The sequence below is a fragment of the Papio anubis genome, chromosome 11, assembly GCF_008728515.1.
Source record: "Papio anubis isolate 15944 chromosome 11, Panubis1.0, whole genome shotgun sequence".
NCBI classification, from domain to species: domain Eukaryota; kingdom Metazoa; phylum Chordata; class Mammalia; order Primates; family Cercopithecidae; genus Papio; species Papio anubis.
This window is the reverse complement of record NC_044986.1, coordinates 108,008,030-108,036,026: the sequence shown is the minus strand read 5'-3', so window position 1 is coordinate 108,036,026 and position 27,997 is coordinate 108,008,030. Positions and strand designations below refer to the sequence as shown.

The 27,997-nt window shown below is 37.9% G+C and overlaps 1 protein-coding gene across 2 annotated transcripts in view; it reads left to right on the top strand.

The window, feature by feature from the left end:
* The window catches only part of SLC39A12 (solute carrier family 39 member 12), an 83,684-nt gene extending 58,849 nt beyond the window's left edge, over positions 1-24,835 (top strand). For both annotated transcript variants that reach the window (XM_021943106.2, XM_021943107.2), the window contains one exon: positions 24,243-24,835. In XM_021943106.2, coding sequence (XP_021798798.2) covers positions 24,243-24,371 — 129 coding nt within the window. In that variant the 3' untranslated portion in view covers positions 24,372-24,835. The remainder of the gene's footprint in view (positions 1-24,242) is intronic.
* The last annotated feature ends 3,162 nt before the right edge of the window (positions 24,836-27,997 follow it).

The window sequence follows — 27,997 nt, the reverse complement described above, 5'->3', positions numbered from 1 at the left end:
GGCCTCAAGTGATCCACCTGCCTCAGCCTCCCAAAATGCTGGGATTACAGGCGTGAGCCCCTGCACTCATCCCCCTTATGATTTTCTTAATAACATTTTATTTTCCTTATCTTACTTTATTGTAAGAATGTTGTATATAATACACAGAACATATAAAATATGTATTAATTGTGTTATTGGTTAGGCTTCTGGTCAACAGGAAGTTATCAGTAGTTAAGTTTTGGGAGAGTCAAAAGTTATACATGAATTTTCAACTGTGCGGGGATCAGCATCCTAACCCCCACATTGTTCAACTGAACTAAAGCTGGCTGACGTCTGTCTTTGCTGAGCTTTACCACTAAGAATTTGTCTAACTGAATCACTTCCCCTAAGGAAAAAAAGGAGAAGAGAATTGTTAAATACAAGTTTAAAGCAGGTAACATCTTTGTCTCTCCTAATTGTGTGTGACAGTGATGTGCTCTTTATCTTATAACTCACAGTTTTCAAAAAAAATTTAATTTATCTTCTGCTGCAAACTGCTTCATGAATTGCCTTGGGAAGATCCCATTGGGAAGTGATAGACATATAAGATTCTGCATTTGAATTATTCAGCAAATACAATTTTTAAAGCTGAAGATTTTAAAATAACCTTGAGAAAAGCCTCCAGGTTGGCTGTCCCACATAAGCTGAGAGCTGTGGTCTTTGCTTTCGTGAATAATAAGGAAGGTTAAAACAGCTATGTTAAGTTGTTTATTGAACATAAATACTAGTTGAAAAAGACCTAAATTCAAAACAGCGGGAACGAACCTCCCAATTTCAGGAAATTCTTGAGTCAACAGAGTGTTGAGGATTCTACTATTACTAATCAAATATGATTCTAAAATAGAACATAGTGTAACATCCCTCTTTTGATTGATGTCAAAAGGGACAACCAAAAAAATGAATTCCATGAAAAAAAGGAAAAGCACAAGATAGCCATAACCAAACTTTTATTTGGATTCAACTCTCAGAAGATTGTTAAAAGCAAGAATTGATATAGTATTTGTAAGCAAACATTCCAGAGAAGATGTTTATTCTCCAGAATGTTGTAGAAAGAGAAATCCTGGAGGGTCTTTTTAAGACTCTGTGGCTGATAAAAGCTCATCTCTGTGCATACGTAACCGTCTCCACCAAGGTCCAATTAGAGGGTCAGCCAGGTTCATTAAAAGAAAGACACTCCAGACTTCCCTCCGTCTTGTTTACAGCAAACTATCACAAATAAATTAGAAGTAGAAAACCCTGCAGTCTATTGAAAGGGCGGCTGGGCGCGGTGGCTCACACCTGTAATCCCAGCACTTTGAGAGGCGGAGACAGGTGGATCACAAGGTGAAGAGATCGAGACCATCCTGGCCAACATAATGAAACTGCTTCTCTACTAAAAACACAAAATAGCTGGGCGTGGTGGCACACACCTGTAGTCCAGCTTCTCAGGAGGCCGAGGCAGGAGAATCGCTTGAACCCAGGAGGCGGAGGTTGCAGTGAGCCAAGATCACACCACTGCACTCCAGCCTCCTAAGTAGCTTCAATCAAAAAAAGGGGCTTCAATCCCGCAAAAATTGATTAGTTTGTAGTTCTTAATGAAGCGTGAGGACATGAGAACTGAGTTTACGCTCAGGGGCTTTGAGATCTAAACAAAACTCAGAATTTCATGTTTTATAGTGGAAAGGAATGACAATGAATATTTACCAGGCAGCAAGTGACATCTCTTATTGTCACATAGGTTCTTAGATCTACCTTAAATGGTGCTTTATTAAAAATATTGTAATACTATAATCTTTATATTATAATAAGCTAAAAAGCTAAACAATGATATTACAATAAGTTAAAAAGATAAGTAGTTAATCAGCACATTACAATAAGCAAAATATATCACAATAAGCTAAAAAGCTAAACAGTTAAAGCAATCTAAGAATTTTAGCGTTTTAGCTATCATGTTTGGGTCTGATCCAATTTAAGTTAATTTTTGTATATGGTGTTAGGTAAACATCCAACTTTATTATTGTTATTATTATTATTATTATTATTATTAGAGACAGAGTCTTGCTCTGTTGCCCAGGCTGCAGAGCAGTGGCATGATCATAGCTCACTGTAGCCTTGATCTCCTAGGATCAAGTGATTCTCCTACCTCAACCTCCCAAGTAACTGGAACTATATGCACATGCCACCATGCCCAGCTAATTAAAAAAAAAATTTTTTTTGTAGATTTGGGGTGTCACTATGTTGCCCAGGCTTGTCTTGAACTCTTGGCTTCAAGTGATCCTCTTGACTTGGCCTCCCAAAGTGTTGAGACTGTAGTATGAGCCACCATGTTCAGCCTGTTCTTTTGAATGTGTATATCCAGTTTCCCCAGCACCATCTGTTGAAAGGACTGTCCTTTGTCCATTGAATGGTTTTGGCACCCTTGTTGAAAATCAATTGATCACGTGTGCAGGGCTTTGTTTCTGGGCTCTCTATTCTATTCTCTTGGTCTATATGTCTGTCTGTAGCCAGTACCACACTCGTTTGATTATTCTAGTTTTGTACTAAGTTTTGAAATCAGGAAATGTAAGATCTCCAGATTTACTAGTTTTCAAGATTGTTTAGGCTGTTTGAGGATCCTTTGAGATTTCATATGAATTTTAGGGTTAATTTTTCTATTTTTTTAAAAAAAAGTGATTGGATTTTGCTAGAGATTACCTTTAGTCTATACTTTAAGTAGTATTGATATCTTAATAATACTAAATTTTCCAATCCATGAACATGAGATGTCTTTCCATTTATTTGTTTTTAATTTCTTTCAGCAATGTTTTATAGTTTTCAGTGTACAAGTCTTTCACTTTCTTGGTTAATTTTATTTCTAGGTATTTTTTTCTTTTTGATGATATTGTAAGTAAATTTGTTTTCATTTCTTTTTTGGATTGTTTGTTGTTTGTGTTTATAAATGCAACTAATTTTGTGTGTTTGTCTTTCAACTTTGCTAAATTTATATATTTGGATTTTGTTTTAACATCTTGGGAGTGAAAAAATATATACCTACTGCTTAACAAATTATTATTTAACAGAAAGATGTGTTCTACAAGCAGTATTTTAAAAAATATAATGCAATAATGCATTAAAATGTGTACATTAAAGACACATTTACAAGTCAAAAGGATTCCCCAACAATCACATAAGCCCTTTTCTCTTGTTTTGTTTTTGAAACCCACTGGAAACAGAAATCAAAATTTATCTCATTCAGGGTCTGTTTTCCCTTCTCCAATTTTAAGTTGTATGAATAGAGAAATATGCATTTATGACAATAAATAAAGGAAATCTCTATTGTCTTTCAATGTTAGAAATGATCATGTCTTTTTAAGTCCTTGTGCTATGTGACAAAATCAATCCTTACATGAATGTTTTTGTTGGTCACTAGAGCAACTTTTCTGGTATTTCCTTAAAGTTTGTGATAGTGAATGCCAGGTACAAACTGGCTTGCTTGTTAGGACTAATATGGATTTACAAATCTAATGCATCTATAGTTTCAGTGTCATGATGATCACAGCTGTGAAGAGACAACCTGTGTGTAGTTTCATGTTTCTAACTATCTGGAAGAAAAGTAAAAAAGTAGTGTGATTGACTTCATGGTGAAGCACTACAACTAGCAAGATGGCTAGAGGATGTATGGGAGAAGAAAGATGAACTCAGCCAGTTCATGTACTTTTTGGATTTATAAAGGCCAAACAGTCTTCCTAACTTACCAATTTTTCAGCAAGTTGTGATCTCATAGATGAATTTTTCAGTAAATTTTCTTGGAGATATTGCATGGATAAAGGATTATACAGATTATTAGGTTGGGCAAAAACTGTATAAACTTTTGGGTGCCACTAAGAACTGTATTAAATCTGTCTACCTATATATCTGTTTAATGGAAAGACTATTACATGTCTCTTTGTAACCATTTATAGTTGACATGTTATCAATAATCATCAAAAGACTCTAAAAATTGAGATAAAAATTAGCTGAATGCCTTATTAACATTGTTCTCAATATGTGAATAAGTGAATACTCAAAATACTTTTTTCATTTTTTTCTCTGTGTTTGATATTAGGGAGATGTTCCAGTGACTCTTCATAATAGTGATCACATTTGGGAAAAAAATCTAGGTGTATTGGTGGTATAATATTGTGGAAAGTGCTTGGACTAAATCTTGTCCTGAATATCAACAAAAGACTGTGAAAAAGCACAGTCTAGTTGGGCCCTAGACATCAAACACTCCAGTAACTCGAAATATGCTTTAGTTTTTCCTTATTTTTTATTTTTAACAAATTTTTAGAGTAACAGAACTATATGGGTGAGACACAAAAGTACAGAATGAATCATAATCATGATGATTCTTCTCAAAGTGGATGTGTAACTCTAGTTAAGAGTGCTTCTAAAGATAAATAATCAACTTTTTTTTTTTTTACCTACACTATCCAAATGGTGCCCAGTAGTTACATGTGGCTATTGTGCCTTGAATGAGGCTAGTGTGACTGAAAAATTGATTTTTTTTAAACTTTATTTTTAAGTCCCTTGTCTCTACACACGCACAACCACCCCACGATAGACATCCTGCAACACAATGATACATCTGTTACAATTCACGAACATACCTTAACACATTATCACTCAAAGTCCATAGTTAATGTTAGATTTCACTCTCGGTTTTATACATTCTATGGGTTTTGACAAATGGACGATGACACATACCCACCATTGTATCATACGGAATAGTTGCACTGCCTAAATGTCCTCTGTCTTCTGCATATTTATTCCTCCTTCCCCCAAATCCCTGTCAACCACTACTATTTTTACTGTCTTCATGGTTTTGCCTTTTTCAGAATGTCATATAGCTGTAATGATACAGTATGCTGCCTTTTCAAATTAGCTTCTTTATTTCATAATACAAATCTGAGTTTCCTCTGTCTTTTTACAGTTTGATAGTTCATTTCTTTTTAGTGCAGAATAATATTTCACTGTCTGGATGCATCACCATTTATCCATTTACCTACTGCAGGACATCCAAATTTGGTTCCTTCCAAATTTTGGTAATTATGGATTAAGCTGCTATAAATACACGTGAGCAGGTTTTCGTGTGAACAAACATTTTCAAATCTGTTGAGGAAATGCCAAGAAACATGATTGCTGGATCGTATGATAAGGGTATGTTTAGTTAAGTAAGAAGCTGCCAAACTGTCTTCCAAAGTAGCTGTACCGTTTGGCATTTCCATCAGCAATGAATGAGAGTTCCAGTTGCTCTACATCCTTACCAGCACTTGTTGCTGTCAGTGTTGTGGGTTTTGGCCATTCTAATAGGTGTATAGAGGTATTTCATTGTTGTTGTAATTTGCAATTCCCTAATAATATAAAATGCTAAGCATCTTTTTATATGACTACTTGCCATCATACATCTTTGGGGAGTCTCTACTCAGGTCTTCCCATTTTTAATTGGAAATTGTCTGTTTTCCTATTATCTTTTAAAAGTTCCTTGTCTATTTTGGATACGATTCCTTTATCAGATAATGTTTTGCAAATGTTTTCCCCAGTCTGTGGCTTATCTTCTCATTCTCTTGACATTGTCTTTCACCGAACTGAGGTTTTAATTTTGGGAGTATATATTTAGGGCAACTTGAATCTATGCTCCTGGATTGCAATCTTGAAGCTTGGCCCAAATAAATTATCTACTTATATATTTTTAAAAATACATTTTAATTTTAATGAAGCCCAGCTTATGAATTCTTTCTTTCATAGATCATGTCTTTAGCATCTTGTCTGAAAAGTCATTGCTATACCTAAAGTCACCTAGGTTTCTTTTATCATAATCTTCTAGGATTTTTATGGGTTTGCATTTTTAATTCAGGTCTATGCTTTATTGTGAATTAATTTTTTCTTTTTGAGACAGAGTCTCGCTCTGTCACCCAGGCTGGGGTGCAGTGGCACGATCCGGCTCACTGCAACCTCTGCCTCCTGGGTTCAAGCAATTCTGCTGCCTCAGCCTCCTGAGTAGCTAGGATTACAGGTGCATGCCTCCACACCCGGCTAATTTTTGTATTTTTAGTAGAGACGGGCTTTCACCATGTTAGCCAAGCTGGTCTCGAACTCCTGACCTCATGATCCATTCACCTTTTTGTGAAGAAAGACTGTGTCTAGATTCACTTTTTTTATAAGTGGATTTCAGGTTATTCCAGCACTGTTTTTTGAAAAGAGGCCATTGCTCCATTTTATTGTGTTTTACTCCTTTATCAAAGATCAGCTCACTCTATTTATATAGGCCTATTTCTGGACTCTCTGTTATGTGCCATTGATCTATTTGTCTATTCTTTTAGCAACACAGTAGTGTCTTGATTCCTGTAACATTATAGTAAGTCTTGAAGTCAGGTGGTGTCAGCTCTCCAATATTTTTCAGTGTCAGTCTTTAATATTGAGTTGGCTACTATGGATTTCTTCCACTCCATGTAAACTTTAAAATTCGTTTGTTGATACCCATTAAATAACTTGCTGGGACTTTGATTTGGATTGAATTGAATCAAATTGGAAATAACTGACATCTTGAGGATATACAGTCTTCCTATCCTTGAACATGGAATACCTCTCCATTTGTTTAGTTTTTTGATATCCTTTGTCAGAGTTTTGTAGTTTTCCTCATATACATCTTGGGCATTTTGTTAGATTGATAACTGGGTGTTTCATTTTTGGAAGTGCCAATGTAAATGGTAATGGCTTTTTAACTTTAAATTTCTCCGGTTCACTGACAATGTAGAGAAACGCAGTTGACTTTTGAATATTAACCATGTATTCCACAATCTTGCTATACTTGACTATCAGATCTAGGAGCTATTTTGTTGAATCTTTTAGATTTTCTTTATAGTTATCATGTCATCTGTGAACAAAGACAGTCTTATTTCTTTGTTTTTAATCTGCATGTCTTTTATTTCCATTTCTTATCTTATTGCATTAGCCAGAACTTCCAGTATGATATTGAGAAGCAGCGGTAAGAGGGCTCATCCTTGCCTTTCTTCGGATTTTACTAGGAAAGCTTCTGGTTTCTCACCATTAGGTATACGTTAGCTACAGGTTTTTGTAAATGTTCTTTATCAAGTTGAGGAAATTACCTTCATTCCTAGTTTACTGAGAGTTTTTATCATGACTGAATGTTGGATTTTGTCAAATTCTTTTCCTACACCTATTGATATGATCACGTAATTTTTTTTCTCCTTTCCTTTTTTTTTTTTTTTCTTTTTTTTTTTTTTTCCTTTTTTTTTTTTTTTTTGAGACGGAGTCTCGCTCTGTAGCCCAGGCTGGAGTGCAGTGGCCGGATCTCAGCTTTAGTTGTTGATGTGATAGATTATGTTAACTGATTTCCAAATGTTGAATCAGCCTTGCATACCTGGAATAAACCCCCCTTGATTGTAGTTATAATTCCTTTTGTACATTGTTGGTATTGATTTTGATACTTTGTTCAGCATTTTTGCATCTATATTTTTGAGAAGTATTGCTCTGTAGTTGATCTGTTGGTGTTCTTTGTTTGTAATGTCTTTGCCTGGTTTTGTTCTTAGGGTAATGCTAGTCTCACAAAATGGAGTTAGGAAATATTCCTTCTACTTCTGCTTTCTGAAAGAGATTTTAGAGAATTGGTAAAATTTTTTCCTAAACTGTTTTGTCATTGGTGAGCCCATCTGGGCCTGGTGATTTCTGTTTGGGGAGGTTATTGATTATTAATTCAAATTCTTTAATAGATAAAGGCCTATTCAAATTGTCTGTTCCTTCTTGTGTGGGTTTTAGCTGACTGTGTTTTTCAGGGAATTTGTCCATTTCATCTATGTTATCAAATTTGGGGGCATAGATTTGCTCCTGATATTTCTTTATTATCCTTGAATGTTCACAGAATCTGTAGTGACATCCTCTCTTTGATTTCCAGTATCAATACTTTGTATCTTCTCTCCTTTTTTTTTTTTTTTGTTAGCCTAGCTAGAGGCTCATCTATTTTATTAATCTTTTCAATGAACCGGATTTGGCTTTGTTGAATATCTATATTGATTACCTGATTTTAATTTCATTAATTTCTACTCTTTCATTATTTTCTTCTGCTTACTTTTGGATTTAGTTTGCTCTTCTTTTTCCAGTTTCCTAAGAAGGAAGCTTTGAATATTGAGTTTAGATATTTATTGCTTTGTGATATATATAATTTCTGATTCTTTTCTGAAATCCAATGCTCTGAATTTCCCTTTGAGCACCACTTTCACTCTTGTCTCACAAATTTTAATAAATTTTATTTTTATTTTCATTCATTCAAAACGTTTTTAGTTTCTCTTGAGATTTCTTTCTTAACTCATGTGTTATTTAAAGGTATGTTATTCAATCTCCAGTTCTTTTGGTATTTTCTGGCTATCTTTCTGTTATTGATTTCTAGTTTAATCCATATGACCTAAGAATAGAAATTGTATGACTTCTATTATTTTAAATTTGTTAAGGTCAGTCTTATAGCCCAGAATGTGGTCTATCTTGGTGAATGTTCCACATGAGCTGGGAAAGAATTTGCAATCTGCTCTTATTGGATAAAGTAGTCTATAGATGTCAATGATGTCCAACTGATTGATGTCCTGCTGACTTCAACTATGTCTACAGATTTTCTGCCTGCTAGATCTGTTCATTTATTTATCTTCCAATTTTTTTTTAGGTTCAAGGGATACAGGTGCAAGTATGTTACATGGGTAAGGTGCATATTGTGGGGATTTGGTATACAGATAATTTTGTCACCTTGGCAATCAACGTAATACCCAATAGGTAGTTTTACAATCCTCACCCTTCACCTTAAGTAAGCCCTAATATCTATTATACCCTTTTTTGTGTCAGTATTTATTTCCCACTTATGAGTGAGAACATGTCGTATTTGGTTTTCTGTTCCTGTTGTAATTCACTTAGGATAATGGCCACCAGCTTCATCCATGTTGCCACAAAAGATGCAGTCTTTCTTTTTTATGGCTGTATAGTATTTCATGGTGTATTTGTACCATATTTTCTTTATTCACTCCACCATTGTCAGGCATTTAGGTTGATTCTATGTCTTTGATACTGTGTATAGTGCTGTGATGAACATATGGGTGCATGTGTCTTTATGGTAGAATGATTTATATTCTATTGGATATATAGCCGGTAATGGGATTGCTGGGTTGAATGGTAGTTCTATTTTAACTTCTTTAAGAAATCTCTAGACTATTTTCCACAGTGGCTGAACTAATTTACATTTTCACCAGCAGTATATTAGCATTCTCTTTCTCTGCAACCTCACCAGTATCTGCTGTTTTTTAACTTTTTAATAATTGCCATTCTAATGGGTATGAGATGGTGTATCATTGTGGTTTTGATTTGCATTTCCCTAATGATTAGTGATATAGAGCATTTTTTCATATGCTTGTTGGCCATGTGTACGTCATCTTTTGAGATATGTCTGTTCCTGTCCTTTGCTCATTTTTTAATGGGGCTATTTGTTTCTTGCTTGTTAATTAATTTAAGTTTCTTATAGATTTTAGATATTAGACCTTTCTTAGATTGATAGTTTGCAAATACTTTTCCCATCCTATAGGCTGTCTGTTTACTCAGTTGAGAGTTTATTTTGCTGTGCAGAAGATCTTTAGTTTAATGAGGTCCCACTTGTCAACTTTTGAATTTTTTTGCAATTGCTTTCGGAGTCTCTGTCATGAAATCTTTGCCAAGACTGATATGCAGGATGGTATTTGCTAGGTTTTCTTCTAGAATTTTTGTAGTGTTAGGTTTTACATTTAAGTCTTTAATCCATCTCAAGTTGATTTTTGTATATGGTGAAAGAAAGGGGTCCAGTTTCAATCTTCTGCACATGGTTAGCCAGTCATCCCAGCACCATTTATTGAATAGAGTCCTTTCCTGCTTGTTATTGTCTGCTTTGTCAAAGATCAGATCACTGTAAGTGTACAGCTTTATTTCTGTGTTTTCTAACCTGTTCCATTGGTTGGATAATTACATCTTGTTGAATCAAACCTTTTATCATTATGTAATGCCCTTTTTTTTTTTTTGGTCATTTTTGATCATTGTTGGCTTAAAGTCTGTTTTGTCTAAGATAAGAATAACAGCCCCTGCTCTTTTCTGATTTCTGTTTCTTAATAGATATTTCTCCATCCCTTTGCTTTGAGTCTGTGGGTGTTCTTGCATGTGAGATGGGTCTCTTCGAAGAAAGCATACATTTAGGTCTTGCTTCTTTATCCAGCTTACCACTCGGTGCCTTTTAAGTGGGACATTTAGCCTGTTTATGTTCAAGGTTAATATTGATATGTATGGATTTGATCCTGTCATCGTGTTGTTAGCTGGTTGTTATGTAGACATCATTGTGTATTTGATTTATAGAGTCAGTAGTCTATGTACTTGAGTGTGTTTGTGTGGTGTCTGGTAATGGTCTTTCATTTCTGCTTAGCCCTTCCTTAAGGACCTCTTGTAAGTCAGGTCTGGTGGTTACAAATTCCATTAGCATTTGCTTGTCTGTAAAGGATTTTATTTCTCCTTCACTTATGAAGCTTAGTTTTGCTGGATATGAAATTGTTGGTTGAAATTTCTTTTCTTTAAGGATTCTTCATTAGGCCCCCAACATCTTCTGGCTTGCAGTGTTTCTGCTGAAAAATCTTCTGTTAGTCTGATGAGTTTCCCTTTGTAGGTGACCTGCCCCTTCTCTCTAGTTGCCTTTAATATATTTTCTTTTGCATTGACCTTGAAGAATCTGATGACTATGTGTCTTGGGGATAGTTGTCTTATATAGTGTCTTGCAAGGGTTTTCTTCTCTGAATTTTCTGAATTTGAATGTCAACCCCTGTAGTAAGGTCGAAGAAATTTTCATGCACAGTATCCTCAAATATGCTTTCCAATTTGCTTGCTTCTTCTCCCTGTCTTTCGGGAATGCCAATGAGTCATAGATTTTATCTCTTTACATAATCCCATTTTTCTCAGAGATTTTGTTTATTTTTTTTAGTTCTTTTTTCTTTATTTTTGTCTGACTGAGTTAATTCGAAGAACTACTCTTCAAGCTCTGATATTCTTTCCTCATCTTGGTCTATTCTGCTGTTAATACTTCCAAATGTGTTACAAAATTTATACAGTGAGTTTTTCAGTTCTATCAGCTCACTTTGATTCTTTCTTAAAATGGGTATTTTATCTTTCATTCTCTTGAATCATTTTACTGGATTCTTTAGATTTCTTGGAATGGGTTTCAACTTCCTCTTGAATCTCGATGATCTTTGTTGCTATCCAGATTCTCAATTCTAGGTCTTTCATGTCAGCCATTTCATTCTGGTTAACAGCCATTACTGGGGAGCTAGTATGGCAGTTTGGATGTAAGGAGACACTCCTGATTTTAGAGTTGCCAGGGTTCTTGTTCTGGTTTGTTCGCATCTGTGTGGGCTTATGTTTCTTTAACTGTAGCGTAATTTGAGCCTGGTCAGTTAGCTTCATTTCTGGATGTTTCCAGAGGGCCAAGGCTTTGTGCAGGATCTTTTTTTGTGGCTGAATTCTAGTCCTTGGTTTCACAGAGGTCTATATTAGCATAGTATTTTTGGTGTTGAAATCTGGGCTCTAATCCAGTATATGGTGCTTAAGAGTAATGACCAGTAGACAGGCTCTTAGCCACTTAGTTCCTCTGTATTTCCTTGTGTTTGCATCCATGCCCCTTCTCAGTGCTGAGCATGTAGGCTCCTCTCCTACATGGGTGCTTGTCACAGATCTCAGCTTGGCCCTCTGGAGCTGTGCATCACAGCCCTGGGGCAAGCTCAGGCTTTTTGTTCCTTCCCCAGCTGGGGGGCAGCAGGGATGGGGACCTTGACAGTGGCAATGACGGAGGCCCTTTCACTTGTCTCTTGGGGCTCCACCCAAGAGAAGCATAGAACTGCTGTCAATTAGAATGATCAGCCCAGTGTGGAGTGGCTGCATTGCAAGCCCAAGCTGCCTGGTAAAGAGCAGGGATGTCAGAGGGTTCATGGGGAAGACAGTCTGGCCTCTCCTTCCTAGGGCAGCTGGGTTATGCTGGAGGAGCGAGTAAAGCACTCAGTTATTTTGTTCTTCCACAGACTGGTGGTAGGGGACCAGGTAGCACTAGTAAGGGAAGGTTCTGTTGCTACAGCAGTGGCAGAGGGGCTGTCAGTTACCTCTGGGAACTCCACGATGGACAGACACAAAGCCACTTCCAATGGGAATGTTCACTGGGGTGGGGTGGCCGTACTGCAAGCCCAATCTGGGGGCCCTGCCTGGTAAAGGAGCAAAGTGATCAGGGTCTTTATTCTCCTTCCGGCCCAAGGGCAGCAAGGGTAGTTCCTCTGTAGCAAAAATGGCTGAGAGTCTGGGTTGTCTCTGGGATTTCCTCCCCAGAGAAATGCAGAGCCACCACCAACTGAAGTACTCAGGTTGGGGCAGGGAGGCTATGCTGTAGACCCAGGTCAGGAGGTGCTGCTCAGTGAGGAGTAGCAGAGACAGGGACCCGTGTGGAAAACAGTCTGACCACTTTTCCATAAGGCAACTGTGGTTTACTGGAGGCCTACAAGTCTTAGTCTCTTTGCTCTAACTGCAGCCTGAGGGCAGTAGGGGTGGGGGCTGCAGCAGTGTCAAAAAGGACAGGCCTGTTGGTTACCTCTGGGATCAGCATCCCAGAGAAATGCAGAGTGGCTACTGGCCCTAGTGCCCAGGTGGAGGTGGGGTGGCTGTGTCTGGGTCCCAGGTCAGTTGGCTTTGCCCAGCAAGGTGTTGATGGAAGTGAGGCCTGTAGTCTGTCTGCTCCTCAGCACTGTGGTTGCAAGAGAGCCTGGCTTCCCTTCTTGGTGCAGCTAAGACAGCTGGTACCATGGTGTTCAGGAATCTAAAGCCCTTGAGGTTTCTCATGGGCCTGAACAGCGGCTCTGCCCAGACTCCATGTAGCTCTCCATGTCAGTCTGGAGGACCTGAGGGGAGGTCAGGGGGATCTCCTGTGCCCAGGATTGCAAAGGTCCATGGAAGAAGTGTGGGTCCCCAGGCACTCTTGCTCACTTAATGTTCCCCTTGGTGGGGACCCTGCCTTGGCTCCACTTCATCCCTAGTGGGCAGCTATCCTTTCTCACTCTTCTCCACTCTAAATGGCTCTCATTACTTACTTGATGATTCTAAACATGTTCTCCTGGATGATCTAGTTGAGGAGCTAGTCTTACTTGCCACTCTATGTCTTCTCTGTCAGAGAAGCACAAACTAGCTACTTCTAGTGAGCCATCTTGACCCAAAATCCCTCTGTTCATTTCTGATGGACGAATGCTAAAGTCTTCAAATCTAGTTGTGAATAAATCTATTTTTCCTTGTAGTTCTATCCATTTTTGTCTCACATATTTTAATACTGTCTTGTTACATACATGCACATTAAGGATTTTGTATTTTCCTGGAGTATTAAATCATTTTTTCATTATGTAATACACCATGTATCCTTCATAACTATCCTTGCTCTGAACTCTGCTCAGTCTGAAATTTAAGATCACTACAACCACTTATATACCTTTCTCTAACCCTTTACTTACAATCTATATTTTCTTTTTATTTAAAGCATGTTTCTTGTAGATGGCATGTAGTTGGGTCTCGTTTCTTGATGCACTCTTATAATCTCTGTCTTTTAATTGGTATATTTAGATAATTGTTATAGTGACTGCTTAGTTGAATCGATATCTACCATATTTGTTACTGTTTATTATTCATTACCTTTGTTGTCTGTTGCTGTCTTTGTCTTTCCCACTTTTTTGCCTTTTGGTTTCGAATGAAGCATTTTACATGGTTCTGTTTTCTCTTATTTTTAGCATATAAATCATGCTGCTTTAAAAATTTATTTTAGTGGTTGTGCTAGAGCTGCACTATACATTTACAACTAATCCAAGTCTATTTTCAAATAATATGCTACTTCACAAGCAGTGCAAGTACCTTGTATAAAATATCTCTAATTCTTCCCTCCCGTCTCTTGGATCACATATTCATTCATTTTACTTATACATGAGCATACATAATTGAATCCAATATTGTAATTATTAACAACTGTAATCTGTTAGATCAACTAAGAATAAGAAAAATAAAAGTTTTTATTTACTTTCCCTTATTCATTCTCAAGTGCTATTCTTTTTTATGTAGATCTAAGTTTTTGACCAGTATCATTTCCCTTCTCTCTGAAGAATTTTTAACATTTTTCATAAGGCATGGCTACTGGTAACAAACAAATTCCCTCTATTTTTGTTTTCTGAGAGAGTCTTTATTTCTCCTTCACTTTTGAAATATAATTTAGTAGGGTGCAGGATTTTAGGTGGGTGGTTTTTTTCTCTTAACACTTTAAATATTTAGTTTACTTTAAATATTTTAGTTCACTTGAATATTTAGTTAAATATTTAAGTTCTTGCTTGCACAGTTTCCGAGAAGTCAGATGCTTCTCATCTTTGCTTCTTTAAAGGTGAGATACATTTTTCATCTGGTTTCTTTCAAGGTTTTCTGAAGTTTAAAGATGATATACATAGATATAGGGGTTTTTTTAAGCATATCTCCTGCTTGATGTTCTTTGAGCTTCCTATATTTATAATTTGGTATTTGACATTAATTTGGAGAAATTCTCAGTATTGTTTCAAATATTCCTTCTGGTGTTTTTGCCTCTTTCTGCTCTTTCTAATATGTTATGCCTTTTGTAGTTGTCCCAAAGTTCTTGGATATTCTGTTCAGAGTTTTCTTTTTTCAGTCCTTTTTTTCTCTTTGGCTTTCTGTTTTTCAAGTTTGTTTTGTAAAATCCTCAAGATCAAAGATTCTCTCTTTAACCATGTCTAATCTACTAATTAGCTCGTCAAAGACATTCTTCATTTTTGTTACAGTGTTTTTAATCTCTAGCATTTATTTTTTATTTTTCTAACAATTTCCATTTTTCTGCTTACATTTTCCTTCTGTTTTGAATATTGTCTCCTTTTTTATTAAGTTCCTTAACATATTAATCATAGTATTTTAAAACTCTTGGTCCAATCATTTCAACATTTCTATTACGTCTGATTTTGATTCTGATGGTTGTTCAGTTTCTTTAAACCGTTTTTTGCCTTTTAACATGTCCTGTAGTTTGAAAGGTAGACATGTTATACTGAGTGAACAGAATTGTACTAAATAGGCCATTAGTAATGTGGTACTAAGGAATACATATGGGAAGGAGAAGGCTCTATAGTCCTTTGGTAGATCTCAGTCTTTCAGTAAGCCTGTGCCTTGGACTATGAACTTCATTAGTGTTTCTCATTATCTCTTCCCCCAAATAAGACAGGATGGCTAGAAATGGCTGAAATTTGGTATTTTCCTTCCACAGGTAGATTAGGCTTTGATAAAACCCCAACAAGTTAGGCTCTGGTTAACCAGTTTCCCCTGAGGGAAGATCTTGTTAAGAGCAGAATGCTCTGGTATATTTCAAGATGATTATTTTCCCAGAAGTTATTATACTGCCAGAAGTATAAGAAGATTTTTCTCCAGTTTTCACTGTGAGAACCCATGGAGCTCCTGGAGGTAAAACTCACAAAATCTAGGGACCTTCTATGATTGGGTCTTCTGGAATTTTAAACTCAGAGTTGTCCAGGCTGAGCTTTCAGCAATTCATTCTTTACAGTCAGATTTTCTTAACCTTTCACTGACTGGTTCTAGCAGAGGTTTCTGCTACTGAGCTTTTGCTCTGGTAAGTTGTGATTGTCTAAGTCTACCTGCTGTCTCTCCAATGTCTGAGACAGTGTGTACCTTTCTCTGATGCATCTAAAAAGACTTGTTGATTTTTCAGTTGATCAGCTTTACTTGTTAGGACAGAGTGGCAATTGCTCATTTGTAAGCCAAATGGTGACTTGCACCGTCAATTCCATTTTGTTCTTAAATGCTTGCCTTCTGCAAGGACAAACTAAGCCATTTACAAATGGGCTGGAGTTAGAGACTCCCACAGAATGTGTGTTCCTCCAGAAATTAAGCATATTTAGAATGCCCTTAGGAGAAGTTTCTGAGTTTTCTTCTTTATCACATTTCTTAGAAACAATCATGGTTGTGCTTATCAAATGCAAATATATACCTGCCTCCGTGTGCACAATAACTTTTAGGACCCCTCTTGGAAAAAGATGTCATACGTCAGTTAAGTGAACTTTATGAATGGAGAAGCAAATCATTTCTAAACGTTCATAATGCCAGAAGTTATGCATTCCTGAGAGAGAAAAATACTTAAAGTACAACCTTACCTTCATGGGAGACGTCTCTAAATGTCATCAGTAAATGAATATTGTTTCTATATTTGAATTGCAAATTTTATCAATGAAAGCTCTTTGACATCTTTATCTTGGAAGCGTTGGAGGCTGATATTTCTTCTTCAGTGTGTATATTTATGAATCATGAATAAAGGTAAATGTTGAAATATTTGATAATGGGTCTTTAGTGATGCCAACAGGAAACCAGTTTCAGATTACGATGGAAATGGAGAGTGAAGCCTTTGCTTGTCATGAGAGTCTGAAACTCAGATGTACAAGAAAGAGGGACAAAATACAAGTTCCAGAGGATGTGTTATAGATCATCCTTCTTTGTGACACATTCTCCCAAGTTTACAGTTATCACAGAGGACCAGATGCTGGTATTTTGTCTACTTTCTTTCCTGATGGTTCTCCTAATTTTCTTCATGAGTATTTATTTTAAAGCTTCGACTTGACTAGGAATGCAGTTTTAGGGATTGACTCAAGTTTAAAACATTTTCTTTCTTTTTTTTTTTTTTTTTTTTTTTTGAGATGGAGTCTTGCTCTGTCACCTAGGCTGGAGTGCAGTGGTGTAATCTTGGCTCACTGCAACCTCCACCTCCCGGGTTCAAGCAATCCTCCAGCCTCAGCCTCCCAAATAGCTGGGATTATAGGCACCTGCCACCATGCCTGGCTAATTTTTGTGTTTTTCATAGAGATGGGATTTCACCATACTGGTCAGGCTGGTCTCAAACTACTGACCTCAGGTGATCCGCCCGCCTCAGCCTCTCAAAGTGCTGGGATTACAGGTGTGAGCCACCGCGCCCCACCAAAACATTTTCTTAATGTCACTTTCTAAAATGTTCAGAAATGCTACTTAGCAGTTAGCCATCGTAAGTAGTTTTCAATTAGGTAACAGAACTTGTGGGGACCATTCTCTGTGGATAAGTCATAGTTTGTGGACTCTGCTTCATTTTAAGGCATTTCTTACCTGTGCCTTGATTCACAATTGAAAAAAGAACTCAACAATGGCAGACCAAAGGGATGGACTTTAGCTAAAGATTTTTTATTTCCAGAAAATTACAACTACTTGACTAACAACTCTTTGTATCTACTGATCTGGGTTGGACAACTTGTGAAACATAGTGGTAAGAAAGGAAGTTACTTCTCTACTTCAAGGTTTCCAAGTTTCTGGCAGAAATCTAAAGAAAATTTATCTTAGCACTACCTCTGCGCAAGACACTTTGCTAAAATGTCCTCCTTTTTCTCTGTACCTTTACGTCATTGTTAATATGTTCTATTTCATCATTTTCCCTCCTCTACTCTTAGAGTATAAATCAAGATCAGTAAAATTGCTCAATAACAGGACTTAACTGCCCTGGAGGAAGACGGGATTTTTCTTCTGTTTTTGCAATTCAGGAGGGAAATGGTGGCATTCAAACTCTTGCCAGAAATTTTAAATTTCTAACAAAGAAATAAAATAAATACTCTTGAAAATTGATTCATATGAACCTTTATTTTCCTTCAAAATTTACTGGCTAAAATGATGGAAAAATATATACATGTATGGAGATTAAGAGAAGGTGGAAAGCTGTAATTAGATGTGGTTTGAGTTTTGGCATTTCATATTTGTAGCTCTTGGAAAGACTTTCTGTAGGACTCTCTGGTATTTGGTATCTAGGAGATATTATGGTTCATATGTTCATCCATAATCATACTAAAAAGAGCCAAGTATTGTCACAAAAGCAGGTTTAGCTGGGTTTCCCACCGAATTGATTTATGTGTGAACATGGAAAGTTCACATAGGCCACCGAAATTGAAATTGAAACTTTTATATCAGGATGAGAATCTCATTAAACTTTTTTTGGAATGTTGATTTGCACTGTTTGTCCATATCTATGAGCTTGCAAACTTAGTTGCAAACTTAGTCTTTTCTTTCCTTTCTTTTTTTTTTTTTTTTTTGAGACGGAGTCTCGCTCTGTCGCCCAGGCTGGAGTACAGTGGCGCCTCCCAGGTTCACGCCATTCTCCTGCCTCAGCTTCCTGAGTTGCTGGAACCACAGGCGCCCACCACTACACCCGCTCAATTTTTTTGTATTTTTTTAGTAGAGACGGAGTTTCACTGTGTTAGTCAGGATAGTCTCGATCTCCTGACCTCGTGATCTGCCCGCCTCAGCCTCCCAAAGTGCTAGGATTACAGGCATGAGCCACTGCGCCCAGCCAAGTCTTTTCAAATACATATTGTCTGCCTTGAAAACATAGAACCAGTACTGTGATATCTTTTACAACAAAGGCAGCATAATAGCATAATAGAAAATATATATATATATATGTGTATATATATATATTTTGAAACGGAGTCTCACTCTTGTCACCTAGCCTGGAGTGCAGTGGCATGGTCTTGGCTCACTGCAACCTCTGCCCCCCAGGTTTAAATGATTCTCCTGCCTCAGCCTTTCAAGTAGCTGGGATGACTGGCACCTGCCACCATGCCCGGCTAATTTTTGTGTTTATTATTTAATAGAGTATGAGTTTTACCATGTTGGCCAGGCTGGTCTCGAACTCTTGACCTCAAATGATCCGCCAGCCTAGGCCACCCAAAATGCTGGGATTACAGGTATGAGCCACTGTGCCTGGCCTAAAAATTATTATAGATTGTACCTTTTTCCAAAATTTTTTGGACCATTTAATTTTCATCCTCTTGAATTACCTGTTTAGTATCTTTTGCCTAATTTTCTGTTGGTGTGTTTGCTGTTATTGTTTATTGATTTATTAAGTGTTGATTATTGATTATTGATAACTAATTCATTATTGATTGCATCATGTATTTTATCAAATTTTCATTAAGTGCAGTGACACTTTTATGCCTAATGGGACGTTTCTGCCATTGACATTTTCCATTTTTTTCTAATTGGACCAATTTGCCCTTGGTCATAATAGACAAGGATGAATTTCAGATAGAAAGGGTGAATTTCAGATACAGAGTTGTTCTTTGCAGTTATTTGTATGTTCACTACATTTACGGGGAGACCTGGTTTCTTGTCCTCCTTCTGACATCACAACAATGTGACTGTGGGTGAGCTGTTATCCTCTCTGAGCTAATGTTTCTTCAAAACTGAGATGAGTGAATAGTTTTATCACTTGCAGGATTATAAGAAGTAAAAAGGGGGAAAATATATAAGAAAGGATGTGATAAATAGATGTAAATGAAAGGCAAATAAGTATCACATAAGACTTTGTAGCCAGAACACCCTGAAAGACCTGGCAGGAAAGAAGTCCTGCTAGAAGGCACAGCTAGGCCAGGTGCAGTGGCTCACACCTGTAATCCCAGCACTTTGGGAGGCCGAGGTGGGTGGATTGCGAGGTCAGGAGATGGACACCATCCTGGCCAACATGATGAAACCCCATCTCTACTAAAATACAAAAAATTAGCCAGGCATAGTGGTGCGTGCCTCTAGTCCCAGCTACTTGGGAGGCTGAGGCAGGGGAATTGCTTGAACCCGGCAGGTGGAGATTGCAGTGAGCCAAGATCGCACCACTGCACTCCAGCCTGGTGACGAGTGAGACTACCATCTCAAAAAAAAAAAAAAAAAAAAAAAAAAAAGAAGAAGAAGAAGGCACAGCTAACTGTATGGCAAGTTATAGGGTCCATTATTTTGATTTAAAAAAAATACAGGAGCCTGTTGCAACTCCTGAAGACATTGGATTCCATGTAAATGTTGCCTCTGGAGTTGTGAAAATATTCATGATGTTTTCTGGTGGATAATGCTGTCATCTATATACAAGAATAAAGAATTCTTGATTTTCTCACTGGGAGTAGGGTCACTGACTCTCATAAAAGATACATTCAATTTGATAGGTATTAAATCCTCCAAGCAAGCAGCAGGTTTATAAGCTTACGCTAGTGAGAAAAATAATAGATTGAACAATTGTTTTAAAAATTTGGGACAATGTTGTAATCCCAGCACTTTCGGAGGCCAAGGTGGGCAGATCACCTGAGGTCAGGAGTCAAGACCAGCTTGGCTAACATTGTGAAACCCAGTCTCCACTAAAAACACAAAAATTAGCCAGGTGTGGTGGCATATGCCTGTAATCCCAGCTACTTGGGAGGCTGAGGCAGGAGAATTGCTTGAACCTGGGAGGTGGGGAGGTTGCAGTGAGCTGAGATCATGCCACTGCACTCCAGCCTGGGCGAGAAGAGTGAAGCTCTGTCTCAAAAATAAATAAATAAATAAATAAATAAAAATAATTGGGACATTTTTTGGATTTCGTCAAAACAGAAACAGCTTGAAATTCTGCTATAATTTCCAAGACATTAATTCTAGCTCTGTGTTTTTGTACCTAAAACATTTTGGTGATTAAATCGACCCTAATCTAGGGTCTACTTCTCCCCAGCCAAAGACCCTTCCTGGAAGTGTGAGGCAAAGATGGAAATTCAAAAATGAGCTTTTCTAAAATGTAGGTTCATGAAGATACTGATGATTTGAAAATTCATCTCAAATTGTATCTCTTGAACCAGAACCGTTTTTACTACCATGCTTCTATCTTGCCTGAAATATTTTTCTCTTTAACAATCCACCTGAAATAAGCACGATGGCTCAATAGATGACCTATACTTTATAAGTCATTGCCAACAAAACCTTTCCAGAAACCACTTCTACTGTGTACTTTATCAAAGACACAACAGCCACGTGGCAGTGGGGACAGAGATGGGATATGCTGTTAATTCAGCCATGTTTTATCAAAGGTAATTAATAATCTTGTTTGAAAAATGAGGAGAAGGAGGAGGAGAGGGAACTACCCAAGGTCTTATTCCATATTTGGAAATTAGATTAATCAAAGTTTGAGCCTGTAAATGACCACAGATGGTATAACTGCGTCTCCTCACAGATGTGGTTTGAGATGCAGCTTACTAGGATAAAGGAAGGTGGTGGCCTATGTTGTCTGGCTTTGGAGAAAACTATTAAAAAATACTTAAAACTGTTGAGAAGCAAAGGTATTGGGGCTGAGTGCAGTGGCTTGTGCCTGTAATTCCAACACTTTGGAAGACTGAGGCGGGAAGATCAGTTGAGCCCCAGTGTTTGAGATCAGCCTGGGCAACATAGCAAGAGATCGTCTCTACTGAAAATTTTAAAATTAGCTGGGCAGGGTAGTGTGCACCTACAGTTTTAGCTACTCAGGAGGCTGAAGTGGGAGGATTGCTTGATCCCAAGAGTTCAAGGCTACAGTGAGCTATGATCACATCACTGTACTCTAGCCTGGGCAACCGTGAGACCCTGAATCAAAAAAAAAAAAAAAAAAAAAAAGAAAGAAAACAAAAGTATTGGAAAATTCCAATGCATGTACCTTGTTAATCCCTCAAGAGTACCATCAAATGCAAGCTCTTTGAGAACAAATATTATTTCTTCCCTACACATATAAGCCTTAATATAACCTAGAATTCTGCCATGTCCACTGTGGATGTTGAATTAATATCAAGGCATTTAGAAACCAAAATACTGTGAATGTTGAGCTAATATCAAGGCATTTACTAAATGAAAGATACTCATTCACTACATAGGAAGAAATGGGGAAAGTTCATCATAAATCCATTGTTAACTGTATGAGCAACTTGTAACAATTATATCTAGTTCAAACATTAAATAAATGGAATTTAAAGCATATATGTAATATATAAAACATAAAATCAAACATTTCAGCTGCTTCTTGCTAAGGCATTTTACTACAAAATTGAAAATATAGACTATGTTTTATCCACATTCCATAGATTTTCCAAAATGTCATTTTGAATTTATAATTGATGAATTAGATAAGATTTTTCTAATGTATAGGATGTTTAAACATGGCATAAAGACATGAAAAGGGCATGTAATTTGTTTAAAATGGTCCACCCAGGAGAGCAGTTCTGGAACCTACTTTGTCATTGAGTCTATTGCTCCATGCTGGGATGTGAGATGGCGGGTCATAGTAAACCACACTCATGCCATTGAAGTAACTACCTAAGATGAAGAAATATCTCAAACAGAGCATTCAGGATGCTCCTTTCCATGTACTTAAAAATGTGTCAACCTGGCCGGGCATGGTGGCTCATGCCTGTAATCCCAGCACTTTGGGAGGCCAAGGCAGGTGGATCACCTGAGGTCAGGAGTTCAAGACCAGCCTGGCCAACATGACAAAACCCTGTCTCTACTAAAAATACAAAGTTAGCCAAGCATGGTGGTGGATGCCTATAGTCCCAGCTACTCGGGAGGCTGAGGCAGGAGAATCGCCAGAACCCGGGAGGCAGAGGTTGCAGTGAGCCGAGATCGTGCCACTGTACTCCAGCCTAGGAGACAAGAGTGAAACTCCATCTCTAAAAAAAAAAAAAAAAAAAAAAAAGGGGGTCAAACCATTTTCTATTGCCATAAACCTAAAGTCCATGGTCATTCATTTGAACCATAAAATCATCTGAGTCGTTCTCTACTGGAAGTGATTTTTATCCCCCAGGGAACATTTGACCATGTCTGGAGGCATTTTTGGTTGTCATGATTGGGGGCAGAGGTACAGCTGACATCTAGTAGGAGCCAGAGATACTGCTACACATCCTCTAATGGACAGGAGAGGGGTCTCACAAAAAAGGATTATCTGGCCCAAAATGGCAAGATTGAGTTAAATCTCCAGTCCTTGTTGACCCGAGCCTGTGCCCCAATAGAAACGACTGTGTAATGAAAGGGGTATGCTTGCTCTGACCTCAGGGTGAGGGCTTTGAAATAATTTGAGACAAATACACCTTGGGGCACTTCACATACATGCTTGAGTGAACCTTTCCCTCTTAATGGTGTTAGGGCATTTCTCAAACATGAAATAGTTGTCATGTGTTTCTCTGAGAATAAAATATAGCCACAGGACAGCCTGGTCAACACAGTGAAACTCTGTCTTTACCAAAACACACAAAAAAATCAGCCAAGTGTGGCGGCACATGCCTGTAGTCCTAGCTACTCAGGAGGCTGAGGTAGGAGAATCGCTTGAACCCGGGAGGCAGATGTTGCAGTGAGCCAAGATCCCGCCACTGCACTCCAGCCTGGGTGACAGAGTGAAACTGTCTCAAAAAAATAAATTTTATATATATAGATATATATACACACAAACACACATCATATATATGTGTATATATGTATATATGTGTGTGTATATATGTGTGTGTATATGTTAATATATATATAGCCACAGGAGATAATGTCCTCACTGTTCTAAAGATCAGGAAGACCTTAGTCATCCCTCTCTCTCTCCTTTTCTTCCTCCCTTCCCCCCATATATATGTATATATGCTTGGTCATATATACATATATGCCTTACATCAACCCGTGCATATAGTAGTTTTATAAACCTAAAAGAACAGTCCAAAATAATACCTTTCATGCATTATCTACTTCACATTTAAACATTTTCTGAAAAGTAAGAGTTGGGCTTGTTTTTGGTTGGCAACTATGTCATTTTAAGACTTCTGCCAAAGGCCAGGTGCAGTGGTTCATGCCTATAATCCCCAGCACTTTGGGAGGCCGCAACAGGCAGGCTGCTTGAGCCCAGGAGCTCGAGACCAGTCTGGGCAACATAGGGAAACCCCATCTCTACAAAAAATGCAAACATTAGCTGGTCGCGGTGGCTCGCACCTGGAAGGCTGAGGTGAGAGGATCGCTTGAGCCCAGGAGGTAGCAGTGAAATGTGATCACAGGCATTGCACTCCAACCTGGGTGACAGAGCAAAGACCCTGCCTCAAAAGAAAAGAAAAAAAAAAAAAAAAAAAGACTGCCAATTCTGGGATCCTCATAAGCACAATCAAATGGCTTAATTTTAGCTTACATTTCAAAGTCATGGTAGAGTAGGTATTCAGCATTTTGTAACTGTTTTGGGAATTTTAAAGGTTATTAAGTTCTGAATAACAGTCGCTCATGTTTTCCCACCAAGCTTTTCCCAGCAGTTGAATATATCTGGATCTTATTCTGGTTTTTTATTCTTTTTTTAGCTTCCTGAAATGACTCATGTTCAAACAAAACGACCCTGGATGATGTTTCTCCTGCAAAATTTTGGATTGATCCTAGGTTGGCTTTCTCTCCTGCTCTTGGCTATATATGAGCAAAATATTAAAATATAAGTTGGGATCATCAACATCTTTCAAAAATGCATTTATATAGTCTTACTTTGTTTCTTTCATTGCACTCTATAGTGATTTTTAAATTAAGAATTTTTTATCTTAGGCAAAGTGTGTATCTTTCAATTCATTAACTTATTAATTTTATAATGCAGTTTTATTTTTGGAAACATATAAGTATCAGACTGTCCTTAATTGAAAATTTTGTCTTTGGTTTCCAACACCACGATGAAACTCTTGCTTTTTAAAAAGTAGTTGGTAAATTCTGCATGAATTCTAGTAAATTTTAAAAAAATAGACTGTTTCCCTAAGAAAGAATGTTTGTTTGTAGCATTTAAAGGGGACAGATGCCTGTTGGGATAAAATCAACTGCTACTTCTTTGATGTTAATTTTTTTTCCCTGTGCAATTATAAACTGTAAGCAAGTTAAGTGACAAGCAAATGTAATAAAGACTAGTTTTAATATGGTGGTTTTTATTACCTTCTGTTACTGGATGTCAGATTCTGAGTCATCTCTTAAAAACCCAATATATAGTTCACCCACTGACTCTAGAGCGCTCATGAACAAGCCATCTTGGGAGACCTAAAGGATAACATGTCAGCATTCTTCCGTGTAAGTCGTCAAATGAAATCTGTTCCAGGCAAGGGGAGCTGGAAACATAAGATGAAGTTCAAAATTTTTAAAATAACAAAACTGGAGTCAGGCAGTAGATGAATGCCTAAACTCTCACAGATTTAACAGAGGATATTTATGGGAATAATCTCACTAACAAGTGAGATATATTTTATCTTCTTTCTGAGGAAACAGAATCCTGAACAGGATTTCAGTAGGTAAGTTCATGAAAACATGCAATTTACTGATAACCTAATGAAAGTATTAAAACAGAAAACAACCCTGGCTTTAGTCATTTTTCTTAGAAAATGGATGCCTTATATTTTTCTTATTTTTTAAATGATATGTCTTGACAAGGGAAAAAAGTCCATTTTACTGCCGAAATGACTCATGGTGCTCAGTCAAAAACATCTCTCCTATCTCTTACTCGCCAGTAGGTTCTTTTGTTTGTTTGTTTTTGCTTTTTGGTGGTGGTTGTTGTTTTGCTATGCCCTACCCAAATACAATATTTTTTTTTCAACTACCTTTCTTTGATTTCAAAACGAGGTGGATTTCTTCTCCAGTTGTCTTTAGAGCTTAATTTAAGCAAGGGCCATGCATCATCATTGGATAGTGCAATCGTTCTAAAACTTTGGCACAAACAAGAATTAACCAGAATACTTATGTATGAAAAGCACAAATTGGCCAAGCATGGCGGTTCATGCCTGTAATCCCAATGCTTTTGGAGGCCGAGGCAGGAGAATCATTTGAGACCACCAGGAGTTTGAAACCAGCCTGGACAACATAGCAAGACCTCATCTCTACCAAAAAAAGAAAAAGTTAGCCAAGTGTGGTGGTGCATGCCTGTAGTCCTAGCTGCCAGGGAGGCTGAGGTGGGAGGATCATTTGAGCCCAGGAGTTCAAGGCTGCAGTGAGCTATGGTGGTACCTTTGTACTCTAGCCTCGGCAACAGAGCAAGATCCTATCTCAAGCACTAAACAAGAACACAGATTTGCTGGGCTCCATCCATCAATTCTGATTCTGTAGGTCTGGAGTGAGGCCTGTGACCTTGATTTTGAACCACTTCCACGTGACGCTGCTTCTGCTGGATGGGGTACCACTCAGTACCACTGGTGTGATAGACGTTGGGCCGACTTGGCTTCAAGAAAGTTTAGGCACACACCTCTGTTGCCCAAGAGTCAAGTCATGTGCTTTGGAGTAAGTAGGCTAATACGTCTACAAACCATGTGCTAGATGCGAGTTCCTGGGCTAAAACTCTCTTTTCTTTGTCTGCTTGCCATGGGACATCAGATCAATCCCAGGAATTACTGGATTAGGACTCCATGCAGCAGTTTCTTTCATATTCATATTTTCCCTAAAAGGTAAGCAGATTTGACACACAGAGCTTTGCCCTTTTTTTTTAGAGGATAAACTGCAACTGAACAAAAATCTCTTTGTACAGGTCAGCATGGTGTGGAGGTCAAAATACTTGGCACTGTCTGTGTTTGGGTTTCTATGACTGGGTTCTGATTTTGACATTAAGCTTTAATTTATGCCATTTTAATTAGAAAAGTTCTGATGGACGACTTTGTTCCAAGTTCAAGTTGGGAGTCATTTAGAGCTGGCTAAATTAAAATTTTTGGTATGAGCTGCTCACCTTCAAGTTAGAGTAAGTTAAATTTAACCCTCTGCTGAGGTTGGAAATAGGATGCAGAGAAGGTTAAAGGAAGTGAGCTGTCAGAAGGATTCAGAAGGACATCCTCAGTGGGTGTTTGCAGGCCTGTCACCAAAGTGCCTTTATTGTAAGCAGAAACCTGTGGTCATCTGCAGGAGTCATTTGCAGAGCAGTGTGCTGCCTTGGACCCTGAGGATACCTTTCTAGATCACCATCTCTCCCCTCCTCTGCCTTTTCACTGGTTTTGTGTTCTTCCAAGTAGTTCAGGTTCCAGATAACAAACCCTAGCCTGAGATGGACCTCCAGCCACAAGCAGTCTTAGAATTGCTAGAAAATCACTATTCCTCAAAACTGAGTGGCAAGAATAAAAGGATGATGGGAACTATTTGCTTTCTAAATATGCACAGGGTCTAAATTTGACTCTCCATAGCGTCACTGCTTTAAGCTATCTAAGTTATGTGTTACTCACTGATCGGTGGGGTGAATGGTGTTTTCCTTGAAACCAAATTTCTCAATAGCATTCGGGTATTTATGTTTCCCAGGCTTAAACTTAGCATTCCACTGTATTTCGACTTGGTGATTGACTTGCCGTTGTTGTTTTCTTCACTGAACTAGAAATGCTTCTGGAGAAAAATCAAAGTGTATATCACACAGAAATCTTATGTGAACATCTATCACCCATAGACAAGGTCATCTTGAGGGACGGGGAATTGGCCCATCTTTCTGTAGTGCTGAGAGCAGAGCCTGGGAAGCTGGTTCCGCTGCTTCATGCTGGACAGGACAGAATCTTAGATAAATGTGTCCATCAATTGTGGTCACTACAAATCCCGCCCCTGCTTCCCAGAACCAGATTTGGAGGTGAGACTGTGCCTCTTCTTATGAGACACACCTCTCTGGGTTCTGCACTTTGACAATTTCCTTTCCCCACCTAAACTGGAAAGGAAAGGCTGGGTCATGAGGATACTAACCACTTGGGTAGATGGTACTAATCAATTGGGTTCTAGGCAGTCATTAAGAATTCAGACTCTAAACTACAATTTTGGTTCAAATCCCAGCTATATTGCCTAATAGCCTTGTAACTTCTTAGAACAACAATTTCTTCTTATGTAAAATAGGGCTAAAAAGAGACGCTCCCTCACAGAATTGTGGTAAGATCAATATGGGATACTGCTCATGAAGTACTTAGCACTATGCCTGGAAAATACTAGTGGCTCAATAAATGTTAATTTGTTATCACTAACATCATCATCACCACCACCATCCGTCTTCCCTTCTGTCATCACAGTTTCACAGTTTACCTCTCACTGCAGTACCTTTGGTCAATGAGACTTTTTTTTTTCTTGGTGGAAAATGGAGATCAAT